The 25,587-nt window shown below is 41.7% G+C and overlaps 1 protein-coding gene across 4 annotated transcripts in view; it reads left to right on the top strand.

The window, feature by feature from the left end:
* Positions 1-25,587, top strand: part of COL22A1 (collagen type XXII alpha 1 chain) — a 237,521-nt gene that overhangs the window by 188,653 nt on the left and 23,281 nt on the right. For all 4 annotated transcript variants that reach the window (XM_068933389.1, XM_068933387.1, XM_068933388.1 and 1 more), the window contains 13 exons: positions 651-704; positions 2,140-2,193; positions 3,402-3,506; positions 4,027-4,071; positions 6,294-6,371; positions 9,014-9,049; positions 9,931-9,984; positions 17,193-17,237; positions 17,747-17,794; positions 19,757-19,870; positions 21,496-21,549; positions 23,869-23,922; positions 24,763-24,816. In XM_068933389.1, coding sequence (XP_068789490.1) covers positions 651-704; positions 2,140-2,193; positions 3,402-3,506; positions 4,027-4,071; positions 6,294-6,371; positions 9,014-9,049; positions 9,931-9,984; positions 17,193-17,237; positions 17,747-17,794; positions 19,757-19,870; positions 21,496-21,549; positions 23,869-23,922; positions 24,763-24,816 — 795 coding nt within the window. The remainder of the gene's footprint in view (positions 1-650; positions 705-2,139; positions 2,194-3,401; positions 3,507-4,026; positions 4,072-6,293; positions 6,372-9,013; positions 9,050-9,930; positions 9,985-17,192; positions 17,238-17,746; positions 17,795-19,756; positions 19,871-21,495; positions 21,550-23,868; positions 23,923-24,762; positions 24,817-25,587) is intronic.

The following is a 25,587-nucleotide window of genomic DNA, read 5'->3' as shown; positions in this document are numbered from 1 at the left end:
CTTGCAAAGCTGTGATGGCTGATGAACCCCGGCCAGTACAGGGTGCTGAGCAACTGCAGAGGTAACAACTTCAACCTCTTACGTCTAGTGGAAAGTGTCTAAACAGAGCTTGGTAAGCCCAAACATATACCTCTGCTGACTAGGAGATCCTGGACATTTCCATCCTAAAAAGCTTTCAATTGCAGCCAAAGACTTGCAGTTCAGAAATTCAGCATTCTGAATGCTTTGTGCTGTTGATCTGTATTGTGCAAAGGAGTGTTTTCAGGTATTGCTCCCCAAAGTAAAGAAGGGTAGAATTGTCAGCGAAGGATATTCTGTTGACCTAGATTTTTATTTTAAAGATAAATCAGCATATTTTCCTCTGTTCTTTGGATGTTTCAGGATCAGACCTCTCTTCCTGTATCTGAGCTAGATTTAGGATTTATTTTGATAGTGGGTAATTTTAAGTTCCCAAGGTGAGTCTTCATCCATTTTGTAATGTTTCATCCGCCTTTATACTACAAAGTGTTTTACAAAAACGCTATTTTTTGCTTTACTCTTGTACAACACCTGGTCTGACAGGAACTGTAACATCATTTGGAGCTTCTTGTTCCTCTGGTGGTACACATTGTGAATTATATATGCACACACGTTTCATTTTCTTAAAACAGGGTGCAGCTGGACCAGCAGGACCCCCAGGTCCAAGAGGCTTACCAGGAAATGTGGTATGTGTGTACCAGTGTATTTGTTTTCCCGTCTGTTCCATGCAACTTATTTCCATGTTCATTTGTAGCAAGGAGGCGGGCATGGAGCTGTTTCATTGCTTCTCAGGTTATCCAGAACATTGTTTGCTGCCAGCTATTCAAGAGAAAAATTCCAGTGTATATTGTCTCTCTGTTTTGGTTTCCTGCTCCTCATTTCCATTTGCCCTCCCTTTTGGAAACATGGCTCCTTGATGTAGGGATTGGATACTTGGCTCCCATTTCTATTGTGAGAGCACATAAATACTTGATCCTACGATGAGAGCCTTGAAATCAATACAGTGGTGTTCTTAAATAGGTAGAGGTTCATCGCCATCGTTACATTTTGCATGATGGAGCAAAACTGTGTAGAAATCTGACTAAATTCTACTCCCTGCTCCACCAGTGTAATCTTCTTTATATTGCTTGGGGCTCCTGTGGACTTCTAAGTGAAAAACAGCAGTTAGGTCTAGTGTTATAACATATTCAGACACAGTGATTTAGTGCAGAGGACTCTCTAAGGCAGAGTTTATAAACTGGGCAATCCCAGAACTCTTGAATTAGCTTTCTAATCATTGCTTCTCTACAAGTGATTTGATTGTATTAATCCAGCAATTTTTTTTCAGACTGGGGAATGGTAGCCAAAGTGAAGACCTTTTCCCATATCATACTCCTTTGTGCAAACTTCTGAGTCTGCTGCTGGTATATTTGTACCTATGAAAACTAGTGTATGGGGTTATCATTTTTACTGGTGCAGAAAAGAAAATAATTGTTTCATCAGTTCTGTGAGGAGGTCAATGCAATCTTCCTGATGCCAAGCCATCATTTCACATTCTCCTAATGTGGAGAACCATTCCATAACACTAAGCCCCATTTTGATAAGTTACAAAGTTACAGTATTTGATTTGGAGGTAAATCACCTATATTTTGACGAGGATTCCTTTGAGATCTGCCTCGGCATGAAGAAGCTTGAAAACAAAAAAGGAAGGTAGAATAAACATAGCTAGATTTTCCATTGCATTACTTTGTGGAACATTAGGCATAAAAAATGAATAGTGGGAAACTTTTGGCTTCTCTGATGATTTGGGGTTTGCCTGTAATGTACCAGGAATTGCTGAGGATTTCACAGAAGGAAAAAAATAGTTGTTGGTAAAAGGAGAATGAACAAATCTGGGATTAACTTGCTTTTTGCTTTAGTTGCCCAGTTCTTTTTTATATTGACAAAAAAAATCCTGTAAGTACTTGGTGCACAGCTCTTCTGTGCTGTTTTCTGGCTTACAGGTTGTCTGAACTGGGAAGTATAAAACTGATACTAATCCTTGAGCTATACTGTACTGAACGCATTGATCTGTCCATTTTCCTTAGCATCATATGTTGCCTAAAAAGAAAGTTTTAAACCTTAAAGTTCTTTTCTCTCCAGGGAGTGCCTGGAGGCTCGGGGCTACCAGGAAAGGATGGAGAAAAGGGGGAAAAGGTGAGTTTGTTCTTTCATGGATTTTTTTTTTTTTTTTTTTTTTTTACCTTGGCCAGATAAAAGTGCATTTTAAATAACCTGCAAGAGAAGCAGTCCAAACTGTGAAAAGATTTCATAGATTTACAGACTGCTAGAAGGCACAGGCTCATTAGATCATCTTGTCTGACCTTCTTCATTACACATGCTATAAGGATTTCACCCTTTTGCACCTTTCTAATTTACCTCATACATCGGCTAAGATAGAACTGGACACAGTGAAGTCAGTGTTACGCATTTATGCAAAGATGATGATCTGCTGTCCTCACCACCTGAGCGGAGTGGGGATTTGGTGTTTTGAGTACCTTCTGAGATGCCTGTTTACCGCTGTAAATCCAAAACTGGAAGGAAAACTGACTTTCATTGATTAGGAAACAGCTTTCTGCTCTCTTGATAAGCGCTTGTAATTGTACTGTTACTTCAGCTTTCCAGTGAACCCTTCGTTGCCTTCGTCTGACTTGCCAACTGTTGCATCCTATCTCATAGCTAGACAGTGAGCTCTCTGAGTCAGGGATTTGTAATTTGCTGCTACTTTACACAATGCCCAGCACTCTGGAGCCCTGATCTTTGTTCACTGGAGTATAAATGATTAATTAGAAACATGGCCCCATATATGCAGGGTGCAGGTTCAAAATCGGGGTGCAATCCTCGCCTTCCAGTCAAATCGTGTTACATATTACCAAGATCCAGCTGAGTCTTTGACTCATTCACAAACTGTATGCTCCCCAGAAACTCCTAATGGGTCCTTGAGCTCCAACAGGCAAGACCTTGATGGAGGAGAGAAGGCAGGGAGTTCTCCCACTAAGGACCCCTTTCTGACCATGTTCCGGCACAGACTCCCTTCTTCCCTTCTTCTGACACCTTGGGCTGTTGACTCAGAATCTTCATCTGAATATAAGTGCTTCAGGGTCATACATGAATCAAAGGTTTTCTGATATGGCTGGTTCTCAGTGTATTTTGTTGTACTATTTTCCTTTTTTAGGCAAAATTACAACTGCCTTGAGATTACTAAAGAAAAAGTTTTCCCTTAAAAGAGGACTTTCTATAATACCAAGGAAAAATCAGATGAAAAGGCTAGACAAACATTTATAACTTTTAGTCTGTATGAAAGATCTGAGACATAAATGGTCTTTAGGGTGTGATTAACAGGTCTGATGGATTGTCTTCTACAGGGTGATCCAGGAAAAGAAGGAAAACCAGGTGTACCCGGTCCAGCTGGTGAGCCAGGACCTGCTGGAGAGCCCGGTGGGCCCGGCAAGGGTAAAGATGGAGAACAGGTAAACTGCTGGCAAGCTCTGCACTCACGAAGGACTGGGTTCAATGTGAGCTGGACAAACATGCCTTCTGTAGGGGACTGATAGATTTTTGGTATGGAGTTAGGCTGAATTTTCACAAGTGCTTACAGACTGTCTACCTGAAGACAGCAAAGGCTTATTTCTTCAGAATGCTATGGATCCCACTGCACCATCCAAAGGGAGAAAGAGCTGAGGCTGATCATGAAACCCCCTTCAACGTGCCATGTAGGCCATCCAAAAAGGATAGCTCCGCAGGGACTAACCACATGGATGTATCAGTCCTTGTGACCAATACAAAAATACCTAGCTTGCAAGAAGTTCCCTAAAAGCACGCAATTCTAGCCAAGTTAACAGATTATTTCATTTGCTTACAAGTTACCAGTAAAATATTGTTAGGACGATGTAAGGTGGTGAGGACTCCTTTTGCTTTGACTCTCTCAAAGGGCAGGCTCCTATTTGGCTATGTGTTGACTCTTTTCTGGTTTTGACTTTATCATTCTAGGGAGAAAGAGGCCCACCAGGCTTGCCAGGACCCTCTGGGCATAAGGTGAGCCTTGATTTTATTGTTCATTGTGGACTGCTTCCCTGCATTGCTGGAACTGGAGGAAAAACTATGGTGAAAAGTTAGCCTGTTTTTCAGTGCAAAATAGAATTGGTGAAGCTTTTGCGCAAAAGCTTCCTAGCCTTTTAGAGAGGGAGAGGTCCTTTTTTACTTTTCCAGTATCTCTGTAGGTGCGAATATTGAGATATGAGTTAACTGTGCTCACTTCTCGTACTTACTTTTTCTTCCAACATTATGTGAGTTCAACACTGAGACTAAAAGCTAAATGCTGCACACTTTTTCAAGCAAACTGTCCCTTGTGACCTTTAATCCATGCAACAAGAGAGACACTGGCATAGCTTACAGGATGAACTACACTTGAGAGTACCCGTCAGTACTTTTAAGAGCACTTCTCTATGCCACTTATTTCTTTCACCTGTCTCAAGGAGAAGATCTATTATTTCTCAGTGGGACTGGTTTGCTCTTTTATATTATAGCTAAGAAAAAGATTAGCTAGTTGATTAAAGATAACAGCATTAATTTATTTAATTGAAAATAATGTTTATTCCCTTAAAAGTATACAGCAAGTAGAGAAAGGAATAAAACAACAAAAATGCTTGTTTCTGGAAGCATTGTGTTTGAAACATATGTGACAAAAATTCTCTTCGTTGCAATGACTGTGTCCTGATCAGGATTGAAAGATGAATAGGATGTTGAAACAGACTGTATAATGATACAGGTAGGGATATAGCAATGTAAGAACAGATCCGTCTAGGTCCCATGTTTTTGAAATAATCAAACTGCTCTGAAACATTTCCTTTTGGTGTTGCTGCATTTATAAATACATTTTACTCTGTTTGTATATATCTTGGACAGTTCAGAACACAGGCACAACAATAGCGTACGAACTAATACAAAAATCAAAAAAAGCACTGAAAGAAACCTAATGAAGTATACTGTTCAGTATCAATATGAGATGATAGGAATCTGAACTGTGCATGCAAAAATAGGGTTGAGCTTTTTGTATTGAAATTATGTTCTAGAACAAAATAATGGATCAGGAATCTGCTGGAGTCTTTTAACTAATCAAAACATATTTCCTGTAACTGCAGTATTGTTTCTTTGTAAACTGAGCTTAGTGTAAGAAAAAAGAAAGAAAGAGAAAAAAAGTAGGAGATATTGCAAACTGACTTTTGGGTAGGCAGAATCCACGAGCAACACTTTTTCTAGAGTAATAGCTGGAAATAGCATAATAATAAATAACATAAATAAGATTCGTCGTTATAATTCAATTGCCAACATGAGACTGAAGCTCACAACTGCAGTACTATCAATAAAAATCTTGTCTGGTGTTTCTCCATATAACAAGAGAACAGACATTAAAGTTAAGTATTGTAGCTGAACACATTCTCTTCTTTCTTAACTTTCTGTCTATAACTGCCATTAAACAGTGTCAAATGGTTGTCTGCGCCTTGCAATTTTTACTACCGAAAATTCCGTTTTCTAGAAGTGAAGTCTCTCCATTTGTGGTATAGTCTGCTATTCAGAGTGGTAGAACCACTAGATTATTGGAAAAAGTACTGCTAGTATGCTGCTGTGAAGAGGCCTATCCTGGTAAAGGAAAGGAGAATGTTAAGATGTAACCCAGCACTTCCAGTTCTGTCTTCCCCCGGTAAATAATCTGTATTTAGCTCTGTTTGCAGATTAGCTGTCTACCACAGAAGTGCAGAGAAAGAAAAGCACCATGTGATGCTTAGTATTTCCCAAAAGCATGAGGAGTGCCTGATACTCTGCAGGCAGTTTGAAATGCAAGTGTAAAACCCCATGAAAGGAGAAGTACTACACAAGTCTCAACAAATATCGAAGGTTCTCAAGTTAGTACAGGGTACCAGCCCAGCAGAAGGGTGTGCTTTTGGAAGTCGAATGCTATCTACCCGATTAAACTAAAATATTTGCAGAGGCTCTGTTCCTGCTGTGTTACGTGATGTGTTGTACATCGTAACTGGGTAAGCGCTCATTGAAGTGGGCTGGGACACCATGTGAAGGAAGGAGGCAGTTTAGCTGTCCCACGTCCCCAAGCTGTCGCAACCTGATACGGCTCCTTAGAGGAGAGGGTCAGTGCAGGATGTATCAGTGTTACGCTCTTGTAAATCCTTATTGCATTGCAACACGTTTTTCTCAAGAGTGCGCAAAACCTGGACGTTCTTTAATTTCTTCCTTCATTTTAGGGGGAAAGAGGAGCTCCTGGCCTTCCTGGGCAGCCCGGAGATAGAGGTGTTCCAGGAATCGGGCTGGCTGGACCCCCTGTAAGTAGCAGATCCTGCTGCAGCCTGCGATGAGATAAAAAATTACCCACTGCCAACCAGTGAATGGGTTCCCTGTGCTCAGCTGTGCCGAGAACCTATGGGACATTTTACCCGCTGAAATTACAAACTATCCCAGAGGCTGCCGTTCGTGGCTCAGATGTCTACACGTGTTGTCTACATTTGTTTTTCAGTTGAAAGGGAAAGACAAGAAAGTGCTATCAGAGTGATTGATATCGCTGTGTGTTACTTGTGACTTTCCTGCAACATCTTGATGCATTGGCTGTGGATGTGATCCAAGATCTGTACTGAGCCAGAAGGATTGGGCTAACGGGGAGATTTAACCTTACTCTCACCCCATTAGAAGGGATGGGTGTGACACTTGTGCCCGCATCAGTGACAGTCAGTGCTCTGATAAATACAAAACTGGGTTGATTAAAGAGCTGTATTCCAAGAAAGCCGTCATCACCATCATTTCCCACAGAGGTTTAGTGAGACCTTATCCAGTTATGCCTTCGCCTCCTACTGTGAATGTTGAGACTGTACCCTTCTTGGTAGGTACAAGTTATACCCACGAGGTATATCTGTGGCTCTGTTCCAGAAAGTTTGGATTTTCATGTCATCAGGATCAGACTGTTCTGCCTACTTGGCGTGAACGACTCCTCTTGAGATCATGGGGATTTGAGAGTGCTTCCAGATATACAGTGAATGTGGAAGCGAAGCATGTTTAGGAGGAAACAAACCTTATTCCTAGCTGTAACTGCTAGAGGACATGAGAGGCCTTGCATTCTTTTGCAGCCCTTTGTACACCCCCTGACACTATACCTATGGCAGAATAGTAAAGCCAGCCCCAGCTAATGTTTCCATGCAGTGGTTATCTAAGTACAGTACTTTCCCAATTAGTGCAGGAAAATAACTTGAAATGGTAAATCATGTTGCTATATGATACTAATTGATAAATGCTAACTTTTTAGGATGTCTCTAGACTTAGTATTTGCTTTTCTAACACCATTTAAACACAACCTCGGAGCTGTGAGGTCAAGCCTTGTTTTGGATGTGTTTGGACACCAAGTTGATTCATCTGTGCTGGAAATGGGTACCACATCACTTTCATCGTATTCCTACAGAACGGGCATGCCTCCTTCTGAGCCCTGTGTGCTCAGTAGTACCGTTTTAAGTTGCAACGCTAGATGAGCAGCAGACACAAACCCACTGGACTCTCTGCTTTGACCTTATCTGAAGAGCGTGCTGGTCCTATGGATTGCTTTTCCTTGTGTTAGAGGTGGCTGAATACAGTTAGCTTTGGGACCCAGGGGGATTGTCATGTGCCAGCCCAACGGCTGCAGTTCTGTGTCCCCAGGTCCAGTCTGGAGTGAGGGTGAGGCTGAGCACATACTCCCAACGGGGACATGCACACTCAGCGCACACAGACACACGTGCACGGCCATGCAGACGAAGAACAGTGCCTTTATCGACACCCATATAAACCTAACCAGCACTCACAGAAACATGAATGACAATGGCTCAGTCGTGCTCCTCCCCTCTGACTGAGGGCGACTAACGAAATATGCACACACAATATGGGTCTCTCCATCAGATGGTCTCAGTCTGCCCAGTACCAAGCCCCCAGAGCTTGATCTCCTCCAGTTTCTGGCACCCAGAGAGGTGAGCCCCTTGGGCTCCCAACCTCTCACTCCAGTTGCTGGCGCTCAGACCTTTCCAACTTGCCAGCTAGTCTGCCTTCAAGATTATTAATGTTCAGAATAATGAGCTCGCCCACACTGATGACAGGAACAGAATTTGATAAGAATATAGGACAGGCAGTGCTGATCAAGCACAGAGCTCAGTCAGACAAGCGTACTGACCAGCAACATGTTAATGCATAACTGACCACTTTGATCCCTTTTCTTTCTATTTCTCATACCTGTTCCTCCATGATCCACCTCAATCATTCCCTTCCCCCAGCTTCAATCCTTTCCCTGAACACCCCATAGTTAAGTTTTGCACTTTCCCACAATCTCCTTAAAACATCCCCTAATTAAGTTTTACACAGACTTCAAATTCTTTCCCGCATATTTCCCACAGTATGTCTTCTACACCTGTAGGCAATAACGTTTAGTTTGCATGGACTTCTCTGAAGAATGCTTTCTTTAGTTGACTCGTTCTAGTGGGTTTCACACCAGCGACAGTGGTCTAATTGTTCTCTGATGGTCTTAGGAGTAGCAGATTCAGTGCTCTGGTTTTCACTAATGAGGTTTTCACTGATTGGGTTACTAGGGTTCCTCCTCATGTCATTTTTCTCCTGGTCCTCACTGGGTCTGTGTTCACCATTAGTATTGTGTAATCATGTAACCTTGCACCTTGATCCTGCTGGCTGCCTGGAGCAGTCATTCACTGGCCTCTCTTCTCATGACTTAGTCTGAGCTCCCACATTTCCTTCAGATTTGTGTTTTTTTCATTTTCTCTTTCTAGTCTTTTGTTCCATCAGGCCCGGGTGAGCCTCTTGTCAAACTTGCTGCTTTTCCTACGTTTCCCTCTCTACTTTTTACTATCTCTATACTTTGGAACCAGCTCTGATCAATCAACTGAGATGTTAATTTTGAGCTCTGCTAGTATTTTGATTGCTGTGTCTTCTCTGTTCACAGGGCCCTGTAGGACCCCCGGGAGACAAAGGGTCATTGGTACAGTATGTCTTTCTAACTACACCCAGATTTTATGTGGAGGGGACAAGCAAATGAATTATTTTTTTCTACCAGTGATTTTTTAAATGCATTTTTACTTTGTTTCCTTTTGGGTAAGGATGGTAGTGTTACAGGGTGGGTGACCCCGACCTCCTCGCTTTTACATTACCAACTACCTTTCCGCTATAGTGGTTTATGAGAGAAAGGTTGATTCAGGCTCTTGGTGTGGTGACAGGTTTTCCTTACCTGTCGATACAGACCTACAGGTGGAAAAAATGTGTTAATGGATTAAGTATTCATTCAGAAAATGTATTTTGAGGCATGTAATTACGCTGTTATGCTTTATAATCGATGGGGCTCCTCAGAAGTTTGAAGTTAAGTATTTTTAAGCATTTTGTTTGCGTAAGTCTTATAGAAAACCCTATTTTTCAGTATTCTCAGAACACCCCTAATTCATGAATCTACAGTTTTATAAGGTTTCAATCCATTAGTGTGGAACAAGTAACTGGATACTGTGATCTCGGGATACACTAGCATGAATTTCTAGCCCTGTAGCCAGCCCTGGTGTTTACTAGGTCAGTGCTGAGGAGCTGGACCTTCTTTCCTCCTCTCCTGTCCTCCTGTCTTGTCAGTCATATTTCCTCCCTGTTCATAAGCTTGCCTGCCTATAAAAAAAAAATCATTATTACTTTACCAATGAAGGTGTGTGAAGCTTTCCTTTAGTGATGCATATAAAGTCCCTTGATGTACAGAAGTGACTGATAATTGTGCAATGTGGGATCAGTTTTTTTCTTAGGCTCTCTCTGAATGTAGTCGGTTGCTAACAGTCAGATGATAACTGCTGTTCATGTTACTGGCTTTCTCTCTTCTCTCCCTACCAGGGTCCCCGAGGTGTACCTGGTATCCCTGGGCCGCAGGGGCCTCCTGGCCAGGATGTGAGTAGAATAAAATTTTAAGCGCTCGAGAGTGCTCAAATCTAACTTTTGTATAAATCGTGCTCACGCTAAACTGCAGTCATTGAGTGTTACTAGGATGATCCAAGGGAGCTGGCTCCCAGAAATGGAGCTCTCACATGTTCTGCAGGATGTCAGGGGGAAAAAAACAAACAAACAAAAAAAACCCAATTTGGCTGGAGAGTAACCTCAAGGCAAGTGTTGGAAGCGTTATCAGTGAGCCATTTTAAAATGACACTAGAGAAGGGACTTGGCAGTTGACAATGAAGAACGGACCCACACTGGAAAAGGATGATTGTTAAGCTGTTTAGGAACATATTAGAAACAGCTGAAATAAGTAATCTGCAATATTTCTCTGAAAACAGGGCCACAGCCATTAAAAAGCTTTTTGTGAGTTAATTTTGCTGCTGCTGCTGTGTAGGAGAGATGACATTTTAACCTTGTCTCAGCGTGTTCTTCTAACTCCTGCCATCTCAGTGGGTGAGTCATGGTGCTGAGAGATAGAGAAAAATGTGGCAAACTCCCAGTTGGAAAGCTGACCCCTGTTGCTGCCCGACTTTGTCACAGTGTTGAATCAGAAGGGGAAGAGAAGTTTTCTCCTCTACTGGTCAGGCAGCTCTGTGATGCAGAAACCAGTCCTGGGAGAAAACTGGCTAGAGGGCTCAGAAGATTTTGAAAGGCTTGATCTTTATATTTGTGCCTGTTGAGGGAATACTGGAATGTGAAGAGATATTGGCCTTCTGTAATACCCTTCTTCAGTATTGCTTTGTGATGCTGAAATGTGTCTGAAATGGGTAGCGGTTCTCAGGAAGTCCATGCACATGGTTTTCATCTCTAGCGTGGCCTCACTGAAGTACACCAGTTGGCCTAAAGGATTTGCTTTTGTTTGATATGGATCTACCTTCCTCCCAAAGCATTTGGAGAAGAAGGTCCTGTTTTCTTCCACCTGCCCCTGTCATAATACACAGTCATTATGGCAGTGGTATTCCTCCACGCCCCATCATCGTTAGAGTAAATTATCCGTTGTCTCCACCATCCCTTGTCCCTGAGCAACCACAGCTTCAGTGTTAGGTCTATCCTGACTTGCCCTAGAGTTCCCCTAGAGTTAACTCAGATGTTTGAGTTCTTTTAGCCAAACAGTTTTAAACAGGAGATACAATAGATGGCTTGTTATAGGTTTATTATAACTATATGGTATGAGGAAACGCGTAGAGTTGGCATTTCTGAGTTTACTCTGTCTCTGCTCAGATCAGCGTTCACTGGTCAGCTCTTGGAGAAAGCAGTACCACAATCTTTACATCTTTTCTTTCCCCCCTAGAAAATTGCTCTAACATGACCATTCATTATAGTCCTTATAAAACACATCCCATAACACTAACTGTTTTAATTGCACTCAGTATGTCTTTTAGAAGCTCTCTGTATTCTGTTTGGTCACCTGGGAAGCGGTTCTACCTGTGTTTCAAGATACATACATATTGCTACATTTACTTCAGGGCATATTCCAGCGTTTCTTGATATAGCAGCAGGGATACCTAGTTTGACAAGATCATGCATTTGCAGTTTCTTGATCTCCACTGTCATTTATGATGAGTACAAAGTATTTCAGGTTCTGCTTTTGCACTCCTCTGTATCTACATAGCATTCCTGTATTCTTTGAAGCATGCCCACTTTTGCACCTTGTTGTGTCTAAACAGTGTGTCTCATCAGTTAGAGAAAGCTGTGATTTGAGTTGCTAATATCAGCTTGCCATGTAATTTCCAAACCATTCGCTAGCAATAGCCTTAGTGACTTTCCTGAATGTCTTGTCTTTTTCTGTGACCTTTGCAAATGTATTCCATGTTTTTTTTTCTGAGACTGAATAATTCTTTCAAACCATATTTACATACACCAGGTCACTCCGTGCATTATTTTTTTTCCAATTGCAGAGTTATCAGATACTCTTGAAAGCGTGTCTGCTGCAAGTTGTCATTTTCCCTGATACTGTCAAATCAGAGTTGCAGCTGTATTTGGGGAGGTGGAACATTAAATACTTCTTTTGCGATAGGTTTGACTAGGATAATCTCCTATAAGTGAATAGATTGTCTTTTACATGAATGCATCCTGGCCTCTCTCTAGTGCCCTAGAAGAATGTGCCATATTTTTTGCCACAGCACTCAGTGTGCCAGGTCACCTTTTGAAACATCTGTTGTCAACTTGACCAAATGTCAAAGACTTCTCAGGATAGCATTTTGCTTTATTAAACTTTAGATTTTGAAATTCCCTGCCCAGGTTTGCAGTACAGTTGTGCAGGTTTGGCTTTGTTCTGTTAGTCCTAGCATGAGGATCAGAGCTTATTTGTAAGAGCTGTACTACAAAGTTCGTTATGTCTGTAAATCCCTACAGGCTGTTCTGGGGTAAAGCAAAGCACAGCTGGACCTGTTGCCTTCTTTTTCTGTTGTCTTTCTCCCGTATTTAATATTTTCTCGTATTGTTTGATTAACTGAAGTCCCAGTTTTTAAAGCCTGACAAATGTCTTCCAGAGGCTTTTGTATGGTCTTCTACTGTTTTTTCTCTGTAGCAGGGCTGCTTTACTCCACAGCAGGACTATTATATATCATTTATATTTCATACCCTCAGTTCTTTCAAATATTCATTGAACTTTCCTGTGGGGGGGAAAAAAATCAAAACTCATTTTAAGGTGGCAATATTTCCTGTATTGAGTATTAAAAAAGCATAGCCTTCAGGGCCTTTTTTGGAGAAAATGGTCAGATCCATCTTTTGCTCTGAGAGTTGCAAAAAATAATTCAACGTATTTCTCTGAAAGCATCCACCCTCCTCTCCCTGTCTGCTGAAGGAGAAAATGTTTCCGTTCAACATACCTACCTAGTTCCCTTAAATTGATACACACGCTGACTGAGACGGTCTCTTGTCCTACTGTTATTTGATGGGGTCTTTCTGGTTTTTGATTATGATAATCATAATTAACATAAACATTAATTACTTTTAAAATTATGTTAATTATTTCTGGTAATTAAGTTCTAGTATCACCAGGAAGTTAATTTCCTCCTGCGTTTATTTTTATAATTACAAAAACTTTGTGGATGCGTACATTACTGCTATTGGGTCTGAAAAATAGAGTTTTCTGTTCCGTGGTGAGCTTACTCATCTAGTTAAAGGCCACTACCAAGGAGTCTCTGTGTTTATTTTAGAGTTTGTACACCCCAAATCAAGGTGCCCTTATCAAACCTCCTGTTGGCTTTTTATTCCTAGAAATTATAACCTACTTAAACTATTACATTTTGTATTTAATTGCCGGTCTTTTACTAGTACTTCACTTTTATAAGCCTTCGATTTTACTGCTTGGTGTGACTGGTCTCCCTTATAAACATTCTCTTTTATTTTCAAATACATCATTTATCTGAGCACCGCTATGCAGTTAGTCGTATGCAGATTTCACTAGTTTCGAGTTTGAGACCATTCTTGTGTGCCAGATGTTGCAGGCACATCGAGCATTCTGGATTCGATGCGTCATACCTCTTCATCTCTCACTTCTTTTTCCTGCAGTGATACACTTTAGCAGTCTTCTTATTTGACGTTCTACTTTACCTCAGCTACTGTTGGCTATAAACTCCTGAAAAACTGTTGAATTTTTTGAGGTTTTCAAATGATGGTTGTTGGTTGGGTCTGTGTATGTTCCCACGTCATATTAACGGCTCTTCTCTCCAGTGCTGTCCAGTTTTTTATACAGACTCTTTGAGTTCTTTTGGTTTTTTTACTTTTTTTTTTTCTTTTCTAGCTTTCCCTTTCTCCAATTTCCCCTCTGTTAGTCAGCCTGTCAGATGTAATTATACCCTACCTTCCTTTTAGCGTTTTCGTTCTGCTCTGAGTGATGTTTGCAGCCTGGCACCGCCTGACAGCCTTTTCTAATTCCAGGCCTCTGTATTCCAGCAATCCTTTCTCTGCTTTGGACGTTGCTTCCAATTGCCTCCTGCTCTCTGATAAATGCAACGTGCCAAAGTGCCATTGTTCCACATCTGATTTGTTCGTTTCAGATCAGACAAGAATTCTTCAAAGGACACTTTCCTCCTGCAGTCTTGTACCTTTCAACCGTTTGACTTTTCCAGGGTACGCAAAGCTTTTCAGGTTCATCAACCATGGCACATAGCTTAGTTTCTCATCCTGGCTTATTTGCCTGCTGTTAAAGACTTATCACCAGCTCCACGTCACACACCTTTCAAGAAAATAGCTCCATCTCCTTCAAGCCATTCTGCTGCCACATGGATATCTAAGGCATGCTTAAATCTTTCCCAGCATTTCAGTTTTAGTCACTCTCTTCTTTTCTCATGATTAACCTACCCTTTCCTATACTCTTATTTAAATAAATCTTCCTTAAATACTCAAATTCCACCTCTAGTTCCATACCATGCTTCAGATCCCAAAGTGAAAAACTGTAAGCAGGCCCTATGGTAGAAATAGTTTATTTATAGATATGTTAATAATCAGTGTGAAAGACACTTCTGAATTGGCTTTTCTCTGTTACTTTCTGATCTAGAATGATTCTCATGGCTCAGGTCTTTGATTTGTGTCAGATTCCTTAAAGCAAGTGTTGTGTGAGTCTTTTTGACCTGGCAATGTAAGACCTGCGTAATCATTATTTAGGCAACCCACTTCCCAGTTTCAGAAATGCCTGAGAACCACGGAGGAGTGGATGCCAAAAGCATGACCTGAAGATTAGCGGCTGTGAAAGAGAAGGCCCTTTGGAAACATCCCAGTCTTCTAACTAGTGCATTGCTGTTCTGTAGAAGCATCAAAACTAAGAACAGCTATAAGGTTTTCTCATATCTCCTCAGTTTCCCCAAAAGACAATTGTGGGGAATTATGAGCGTAGATCTTATCTTTTCTCTTATTCAGACTTTATCTTTTCTCTTATTCAGACCTTATCTTTCCATGATTCTCACCCGTGGAAGGTTTAGCTCCTCAGGAAAGAGGCATTTTATTCCTAGAACTTCAATACCAGTTCAATTCCACTTTAGCTGCACTTCAGTTCCTGTTTAATACTAATCTCTTAGAAAGTCGAGGTAGCTGAAGGGTTGTTATTCACCCAGGAGTGTTTAATGTGGACATAGCAAGAGAACAATCAAAGTAGTTTCCCATTTTCTCTCTCTTGTGTCAAGAGGTATGGAATTTAAATTTAAAGTGAGACACAAAGGAGAAATTCACATTTGTCCTATACTTATAGTTGTTGCGTGGCAGGTTTTCAGGACTGTGCCCTATGCATACCAAGTGCACTTAAGTCATTAATTCCCTGTGTGGCCCAGAAGCTCCCCTTCTAGTTGTCTGAGTAGATAGCACAAAGAACTGAGGAGAGACAGTGGCTATCAGTTTGAGATAAGGTGACTGACAGAACTCCCAGCCTCCTTCCCGACAAAGCATCTTACTAATTCTTACAGGAGCTCTCCAGGTGAAAATTTTGGACATCCTCAGAGCTTCCCCTAAGGAGTCCCTGCTGAGACTAGACCAATTGAGAGACGCTACTTGTATGCTTCAAATTGTTGACTAACATCCTGGCTGGAGAATCTGGCTGCCCCAGAAACTTTCCCAGGTGGTTCCTGCTGCAGTATCGACCAGACTGAACACAGACAGGATATTTGTAAATAGCCAGTAGAAACTTCCTGCAGATGCAAAAGTGGGGATGTAGGATAGCCTTTTATACATGGTTAAGATAGGGCATACTTTGTAGGTAGTTTAAGATAGTCAATAACGATGGATCACGCATATACTAGAGTGGTCACGTAGGACCACGAGCCAGCTGGTTATAGGAATTCAGCAGAGAATGGTTTGGGAAATCTCACTCAGTCCAGTTTAAGACACCACTGCAAGGATCCTGGCAGTAGATATCGCTGTCACCATCTGGACAGCAACCAACTGTCCTCTTCAAGAGATTCGTTCCCCATGTAAGCAGTAATTTATGAAAAGATCCCAATCCGTGAGTTTTGTTTTTTGTCTTTTGTGTGTGTTTGTGTGTGTGTGTGTGTGTTTTTTTTTTTTTTTTTTAAACAGTCTGTTCCTGGGTATCTGTGCAATATTCTCAACCTCTGAGATGGCTGATTCAGAATTTGTCAGTCCAGAATATCAGGAATTAGGAGGGCTCAGTGCAAACTGAGAGGAATTTTAAACACCTCCTTGGGCACCTCCTTGCTGTACCTGTTTGTGAGATATGGCCTGGCAAGACCAGAAACACCAGGCATGGACTCTGACGTTCATTGCAGGCTGCAGCATGTATTTTCCTTAGCTGCCTGCATAGCAAGATCAGGCTCCTTTTGGCCCTGTGATAATCAAACTGCTTGTGTATAGCTCAGCTTTCATTTAACAACTTAATCTGCAATTGTTACTTCTGGCACAGCAATGAGCTGAGCTGAAAATGGTCATTTGAACATATTTTGTTGAGGAGCCATTTGCCAAAGTCATAAGTTCTTCTGAAATAAAACTAGATGTTTCTCTACCTTTCCATCCTAATGTAGGGCTGATCCAGTGGGTAGCAGGCTAATGACAGGCATGAGATGTCCATTGTGGGTAGGATCTGGTCCTTCTGGAGACCCATCCAGTTATGTTATGGCTTCTGCATAGAGATCCCTCTAGGTGTTACATCCTCCTTTTCCAAATCATGACTTCCCGGACCTTAAATTCTAAAGGTTCTTCTGATTTCTCCATCTTCATCTCATGAAAAGTAATATCAGTACCCCCTCCCCACATCTCATAAAAGGCTTATTGCTATTTCAGGTGCAAGGGACCTGTTTGCAAGGCTTGTGCAAAAGCATGGCCTTGATTTTGCATGTTCCAGGCATCATCAGGATTTAAAACTTCTTCCATGCATACTTAAAGCTACTGCAGTTCACAGTGCTTTCCATGACCAGGAGACATGACAAAAAAATTTCACACATTGTCTGACTCTAAGGAAATTAAGTGTCTTACTGTAGAAAATTGAGATTCAGGAGGTAGTGGTTAAGAAATGACAAAGTCATAAGAGGGTCCAGTTTTAATGTTGCCAGTATTTAAAGCAGTTAACTGCCACATGCAAAGACCTGCAGAACTGATGCTCAGTGGCAGAAAGTAGGAATGTGTGGTAGTCCAGAGCATTCAGCAGAGTGTGGGAGCAGCCAGGGTGTTATTGTATGATAATCTCACAGATTTTACTTTCTATTCATCTGTAGGGTCTTCCTGGAAATCCAGGGGAAAGGGGACCTCCTGGAAAACCAGTATGTGCCTTCACTTCTGTATTACATCCCCAAACATTTTTGTCCTGCTCTTCTTCTGCTCTTCCTTTATCTCAGTTCCTACCTGCGCACCTCACCTCAGAACTGCAGTTCAGTGTTTTTCCCCTGCTGTTCTTCTTGACAAGAGCTACAGGAAAAATACTAAGAATCAATGAGGAGTTATAGTAAAAGTGTCTGTGATACATTTGAATCAGTATTAAAATAACTGAATGTCCTGCACACAAATAAAAGCCAACGCTTTAATGGCAACTTCTTAGCACCACTGTGCAGTACCCTCAGCAGGAACTGCATTTCCTATATGTGAATAGTTCAGCGCACGTCAGGTATGACATGGAGTATTGATAATGTAAGGGGACAAGTATGAATTTGGCCCAAAGAGTGCTGCGCAGCTCAAGGAGAACAAGTACCAGGCCATAGGCATGTTCTAGAAAATTTCTCATACTGTTTCGCCTTTCAAAATTGCTTCCAATAATGAATTTCTCATTCCACAGGGTTCTTCTCCCCTACTCTCTCCAGAGGACATAAATCTTTTAGTCAAGGTAATCAGCTTCTGAGGATGGCTGCAGATTTTACCTGTATGTTTGATTCAAACCTGACTAACGCTCTGTGTTGTGAAAATGTCTGAGCTGCAAGTGAAAAAGGTACCTCTAAACACTCTGCCAGAGCTTGAAACTTGTAGGTCTCCTGCTTGCACTGCTGTTGACAGCGCACTGGAGATCAAAATCCAGAGCCTTCTAACAGTCCCCAGCAGTGACATGTCCTATAAGGATCTTTATAACATCATGTTTGTTACAAAAGCTCTGAGACTTTTTCAGCTCATTCTGAGGCCTGCAATTCCAAGGAGAACAAAAAAAATATTGTCAGGTTGTGTTATCTGAAGCAGAAAATGGAAACCACTTTAATGAAGTGGCTGCTTTTCATGTACACCTGCAACTGTGACTGCAGTAGGTTTGAACTGTGGGTGCAAAGTCAATTTGCATAGTGCATCTAAAAGGATGTAGGTAATTAACCTCAGGGACACCCATGTTTCAGAAATGATGATCTGTCTGCTTTTGCTGTCCGTGTAGACAGTTGTCTGGGAAATAAGTCAGTATTTGATAAGTCAGTATTTGACTGGACTGCTGACTACAAAATCTTTACAGATTTAGATGGCGTGAGTTGGGAGATTTTTAAGCAGTCTTGGGACGTGGCAAGAAATCCTTTCTTATTGATTAAAAGAAACTAAATAATTACTTTTTTTAACAAAGCCCATTAACAAAAGGACCATTTTAGGATTGTTACAGTGAAATATTTTCATGCAGAGCTGCCTTTCTTAAAGAACCAAGTATTTTTTCAGAGAGTTTACTGTGTGGCATTACTTGGGTTTTCTGATCAGGACTGTAGTAAGACACTGATTCTTGGGTGCAGGATGTCAGGTTGGTTTCCTTCTTCCTTTGATCATGCTATGGTTAAACACATTCATGCACCCCGTATGTTTGTTTTATTTGCCACTTTTTCACTCCACGCTTGGTACAGCTCTATGGACAGCGGCACCCTGAGCCCGAGTGAAGATAGTGTTCTGTTGTTCTAGGTGTCTTACAAGCATATTATAAAGCAACAACTCTACCCTAAAGAACTTGTATTATAAGTAGATAAAGATGCTTCAGAGAACTGAGGCTCTGAAAGATAGTTATCCCACAGTTTTACAATAGATCATTGACAGAGTTGGAAGTTGGACCAAGGTCTCCGAACTCCCAGCCTGGTGATCTGTCGATTGGGCTATGCTGTCCTTTATAGACAGGGTTCGTTCTCCTTGCTGCAGGGAGCCTGTCTTTGAACAAGGAGTGTCATACTTAACGGTGTTTCATTTTTTGAGAGCAGTAGAAATGTAAAAAGTAATATACCAAAATGATGCTTCAAAGAGTGTTTGAAAGAGGTAGTAATTCTTTATGACAAAATCTGACCAAGATACTAAGATATTTGGTCTTCATGTACTCCAGTGGATGAATGTAGCCTCCCTGCTGAAACACCCTTTCTGACATTATGCTGTACCTGGGTTTTGCCTAACAATCTGCCCTCTGAGCCATAACTCAACTCTTTCAGACTGGTGCAGACACAGTTTCATAGTAGACTTGCAGCTTAGAAACAAAGCTGTTCTTTGTAGTCTTGCTGTTTGGCCAAAAAAAAAAAAAAAAAGCCTCTCTTCCTGGTTAGGAAGAGCTTTTCCTTTGTTTCTTGAGCTTGGATGATGAGGTAGGATGACGAGTTGTCCATCACAGCTGGTAAGAAATTCCTTATGGGAGCCTGTGTGAACTCAGAGCTGACCCTTGCTATGCTTCATGCTACCTTGACCTCAGTTCTACAAGTCAAAGTAACCCACATCCTCCCCAGTATGGTCAAAATGCAAAGGCCTATAGGCTGGGCTTCTAGCACCACATTCCTGTATTAATGCTGGGATCTGCAGTGCTAGAGGCCCTCAATCTATTGTTCGTTTAGTTCTCAACGTTACTCTTCTCTCCTAGGATGTGTGCAGTGACTGTCCCCCTGGCCCACCAGGACTACCAGGCATTCCAGGTTTCAAAGGTGATAAAGGTCTCCGAGGAACACCAGGTAGAGATGGCCAGGATGGTAAAATGGTAAGAGAGCTAGAAAGTATGGCCATGCCTTGGATGAGGTTTAACCTGTTTTTCTTATAATATTTTTACATGGTTGCTTTCTTTTGCAACAGCAAAGCACTGAATCCTTTATAGACATCTGTGGGGTCAGTGAACTGGATTTCAGCTTCTGCTAGGCTCTCTATGCCTTGTTTTTGGTAGCATAAGTATCCTTGGATGGCTTTTTCTGTGCTGGAAGAACCCAGGTACTGGTATTAGTGTTTTTTCCCTCTGACCTGGTCTGAGCCTCAGCAGACGTGAGAGGTAGAAGTGGTGGATTTGTTCTGCACTTCTGAAGTTCAAAGCTCCGTGGATTAGACCTACTGCTTCCCAGAACAGCATGGAATTTAGGAGCTACAAAATACTACTTTTCCCAGCCATCTCCTGCACTCTAGGAGATACCAGACAACTCAGAAGGAGTTTTTCAGTCATGCTTCTTATTCAGAATGAGAAATGGTAATGGTGTGTGAGGGAAAAGAGAAAACAGTGACTGAGGAGTGAGTGGAGTGCACTCCTGAAAGCTCAGTGATCATTGTATGGATTTTCTGTTGGCTACAAGGATGCCTGAGGGGAAGAGTTGGGAGGAACTGCTGTTTCAGAGGCATAAATTTTGCAGAGGATTTGAAAAGAAGGAAGGTGGATAAGGACTCTTAATAAGTGATACATAGTGAAAATAATCCCTTAAACTTTTTAGTGGGGAGTGAGACCTGGGGGAGAGGAAAAATGCTGAGTTTCTCCTATCCAGAGATCCTTTGTTATTCACAGCCCTAGAAATCCTTTTCTTACAGCCTCAGGTTCACTTTTGCCGTCTGTGATGCTAGTGGATGTCTCTCCCTTTTTGTGTGTTTTTTGCGTTCTTGATCGCTCATTGTCCATGAATTGCAGTTGTGAGAAATATCTTGATTTTACCTTTTTCCTAGTACACTTAGACATGTATTTCAGTGCACTTTAGGTACCTTAATACCTTTGTTAATCGAGGTTGAAAACTTGCCACTCTGATTGAAAAACATTGCCTTTTGGGAATAGAACACAGAAACTAAGATGGGAAGTATCTGATTTGGGCTGCAAGGAGGAATTTGGGAGAGGAAAATGCGGTGCTTACCGTTGTTCCAGGAAACCCATCACTTCTGTAAAAAGCCACGGAGAGAATGTTATTCCACATAATCAGGATCTTGGTGATGTTGTACCATGCTGGCCTCAGCATGGTTGGTTCAAGGCTCGTTCAGAAGGGAGAGTCCTGTAGACTGAATGCTTTTGTGACACTCTACATACGGTTCCCCCCTAAATCTTTTATTTCCAACAATAACCGGCGCTGATACAATGCAATAACAAAGCCGTTTCCTGAAGGGTAGCCCATTTGGGAAAGAGCCAGCTACAGAGTTAGGGGTACATAATGTTGTGCTGATGAGCCTGTCTGATGCCCTATGTGAACAGGACTGTATGCCACCAACACAGCCTGTGCTGGAGCACAAAGCAGTCTGTAATGCTGAGTATAAAGGTAGACCTTTCGACTCCACGGTTCTAGCTGTGAAGGGTCATTGCTGACTTACTCTCCCTTTCTGATCAGCAAGAAACTAGTATTTACCTCTACCTCTTCTGTATTGCAGGGTGTTGCTGGTCCCAGAGGTCCTGCAGGCCCACCTGGGCTGGATGGCCCAAAGGTTGGTTGTTTTTCTCTCAGTTGCCTAACCAAAATCTACTTGTGATTGGTTAGCACACTGGCTGAAGCAGGATCTTGGTGGCATCCATCCCTGTATAAAGGGATAAGACTTGCCTGTTGGGCAGGCCCTGTACTGGTAGTTCACTAGAGTGAAATTTGGTCACAGGTGCTTAGAACTGCACAGCTTCCCATATGAACGGTGTTTCACTTAAATGCAGTCTTTGTCATACTATGCCTCTGTTCACAAAAACCCTGAAGGGCTTTATTCTTGATGTTGCAATTCATTCCCTGGGATTTTTTTGAGAGCTAAAGACTAGGGTGAGTTTCCATTCAGATCAGGTGAGGAAGAAATTAAAGCCTCAGCAGCAGCAGCTCTGCATGTTCCTCTCCTGTTTGAATCCTGTATGCTTGAATGACTTTAAATTAAGGGTGACGTAGTGGGCTGCTGGGTTCCTAATACATTATCTGCCACGGATGCTTTATCCACAGCCTGTAAATGTTCATTGAAACATGCTATAGGAAGAACAGCTCGTTTCAACTGCAATGCTTCTGCCTCACAGTCTAGGGACAGAGACAAACATCAAACCTGCAGTGTCTGAAGGATTTTAATAACGTAACATTTCAGCGTTTCCCATGAGTAACTGTTATCAGTCTGCTGAGAATGCTAGTGCCTGGTTACAATCAAAACCTTTACAACTGCCTAATATGAAATAAATCAAAACCAATCAGTGGAGGGAGAGATGAGGTGTTTTCATCATGAAGCATAGGTGGTTTCCCTCCAGACTTCCCTGCATTCCTGGCCTACAGTCTAAAACAACATATTCTGTTTTAACATCTTTGTATTTGCGCTTACTAGCATGTATAACAACCTGGTACTGATTCAGAAGTGAATTAAAATTATGCCTTGCAATTAAAATTAACCTTGCAACACCTTTGCAAGGTTAAATTAACCTTTAACACCTAAAATTAACCTTTAACACCTTGCAATTAAAATTATGGGGGAGGAGAAGTAGAATCTCAAAAGTAAATATAAGATTGATCAAAATGAGAGTCTGCTCTAGGCTAAAATTTGCAAAATAACTAGTAACGCATGACTACAATAGCTGGTAGAAATCCTAAGCAGTCTGAGATATACCTCGTCTTCTGCTGCCCTCTTATATAGTATGGAGAAAGCAGAGAGCTGGGTAGCGAGGATGAGCGTTTAGCTGAAATAGCATCAAGGTTAAAGTGCATATGTGAATAGTATTAATCAAATAATTGGTAGAAATCTGAACTTTTGTTGAGCAAAGAGATGAATTCACAGCGTTTGCAAATGTTAAAAGCAATTGTTCTAAAACCCCTAAGGAGCTGCAAGCACAAAGACAGTCATTGCACTCCTTTCCAATTGTATTAGGAAGGTCCTAAAGGATGAAAGACCCAGCAAGCTCTGTGCTTTTGAAAATGGGGTATGTGGTCCTTAACTACACCATAAAATTGGTATTGGGTACCGTTCTGAAGTGCAACAGTGGAACTGCAGATCCTTGCTCTAGCCACGTGACCAGTTTCATTCCTTCTAGTAATATGAATTATGCCTCTTTGAATTGATAGATAGCATCCCTTCTTTCCCCGCTTGTCTCCTAGCTGTCATGTAATGAGCCAGAGTATCACTTCCATGGTCAGCCTTACACATTAGTGTCCTGTGCATTGTTCAGGTCATAATTTGCTCCCCATCGTCTTGATATTTTTTGCTGTAAGTGTAAGATTCAGCTTGTGTAAGTTTAAGCATTAATAATATGGACATCTAGATCCAAGTTAGTTATCTCTCTTCCGTTGCTGCTAGTAGAGGGTGAGAGAGAGAGGCACTTTCTCAGTGTGAATTTTATGACTGCACTTTGAAATGTCTTTTTTTAATCACGGTTGTCCCTGAAGGCAGAGAGGATTACTACCTCATACTGCGGATGCCTTCACTGGGCTAGATAATTCCGTACCAAAGAGACCCATGTAGTTCAATGCCTAACCACTTGTGCATTTTTAAGGATTTGTAGGTCCTTTTCATGTTCATGAGACTACGATATTAGAAAACAAAACAAAACAGCCTGCTCCCTCAAAAAACTCAAAACAAACAAGGCTATGCTTGATCTAATCAAAGACCATTTTTGCCATGTATTCTGGCTCCAACATCAGTAGTGAAAGTCTAGGGAAGAATTTAAGAGGAGAGCAAGCAGGACTCAGTCCTAGCTTCTGTGTTTTATGCACCAGCGTCCAAGTGCTTTACGAAATGGTCAAAAGACTGATACGATAGTGAATCTAAACGACTTTCAATGGCTTTATTTGTTACCAGGGTGCTAAAGGAGACCGTGGTACAACAGGAATTGCAGGAGAAAAAGGCGAGCAGGTAAAAAGTGTGTGCTTTCCAGCAGTGCGGTAACTGTGATTCCTTCTTCATCAAAAACTGCCATGTTGTTGGTAGAGGAACATGCTTTCCGGAGGCAGAGGAGGAAGGTGGGAGCCCCTCATCATCATCTCTAGACTTCATACGGACAGCCTGAGTGAAACTACAGCACTCTTCCTCAGGCTCCCCTGCCCGTCCACAGCGAGAGCCTTCTTTCAATTGTTTGGGTAGATTCCCCTATGGTCCGTTTCCTCATTTCTAGAGTGGACGCATTCAGTTCTCTACATTACCTAACCTGCATTCGTTTCCACAGCTAATGCATAGATGAGATCCAGGAGATGAGTCTTTACTGGGAAAGGCTAGTGTTTCTATTAGTCCTGGAAGATGGGTGCAAGGAAGGCCTGTTTTAGGAGAGACTGAGATGCCTCAAGAGAGAGGAGAACCACCTAAATCAAAGCAAACTTTTGCCAAGGGCTGAGCCGATAACTCAGGGTGCAAACCAACACCTACAAAGAGACTTTTAAGATATTTTAAACAGCTTTAGTTCTCTGCTTGGTCTCCTACCTTGTCTCATTCTACAGTGTTTCTTCTCATCTGCTGTTAGCATGCAGTGAAAAACACAGTAGAAAAAATACACCCTAAATATAACTGTGTTTATTTCCAAAATGCATGAAAATGCTTTGAAAATCAAAGTGTTAATTTAAAAACCCATAGTATCTTCATAACTAGTTGTCTACGTATTGTCTTATTTTGATGTTACCTCACAATGCCTGATAACCATTTAATATAGCTATAAATAAAGAGGTGAATAATGCATAGAGAAAACCTGTTTTCCTTTTGCAGGGCCATCCTGGAATGCCAGGCTTCTCAGGGCCTCCTGGAAACCCTGGTCCACCTGTAAGTTACCTATTGCAAAGGAGATGGTGCTGTATTTTCCTTACTAATAAAGGTTGTTGCAAGCTGCATGCAGCAGAAAGGGCCGTTCTCGCCTGCCTGCACTTGGAATTTGCATTTTCCAGTGGGTTCCGAATGGTCCCTTGAGTGTCATAGAATTCCCTGCTCATGATAACTGCTATTTAATACATCAGCCACTTTTCACTGATTGCTTCAGCTCACTCTGTAAATTGATGCTAAGCTTCAGTCTCTCTCTTATACAAGCCAATGTTGATGAAAACTCTTCCACAGAGACTGCTTTGTAGTATGTATATAGGTCTTTCCTTATATGCAGAATAAGTTGTCAGTCTGCAAGTAGCAGATATAACTGTGTTTCTCGGTTCTTAGTTAATACACAGTGACGTGAGACTGGATTATCTCCAGTTTTCATAACCTGTGGGTTACTTCTAAATTAAGAATCCTTTTCTATGTGTGCCTCTCCATCATAGTCCTTCTCATACCTAGCTCTGCTCTCTCCACAAATACGGTTATGCGTCTTTGTGTTTCAAAAGGCATAAGGTGTGTGATATTGCAGAAGGAAGGTTGAAATAAGTGGCTCACGGTATCACCACTTTACACCCTCCAAGAGCTGTGACTTTTCCTTAATGAAGAGCTTTTCTTTCCAAGCCTCCTTTGCCCTGTCGTCGCTACTCATATTGCTGCTTGCAGTGCAATTCAGCTGTGTCCTCCTGCGGGTGTACAGCCTTCGTCTATTCTGGGGATCAGCAGGATGTC

This window comes from Struthio camelus, chromosome 2 (assembly GCF_040807025.1).
Source record: "Struthio camelus isolate bStrCam1 chromosome 2, bStrCam1.hap1, whole genome shotgun sequence".
In the NCBI taxonomy this organism is placed as follows: Eukaryota; Metazoa; Chordata; class Aves; order Struthioniformes; family Struthionidae; genus Struthio; species Struthio camelus.
The sequence above is the reverse complement of the archived record's forward strand: the minus strand, read 5'-3'. Positions and strand labels throughout refer to the sequence as shown.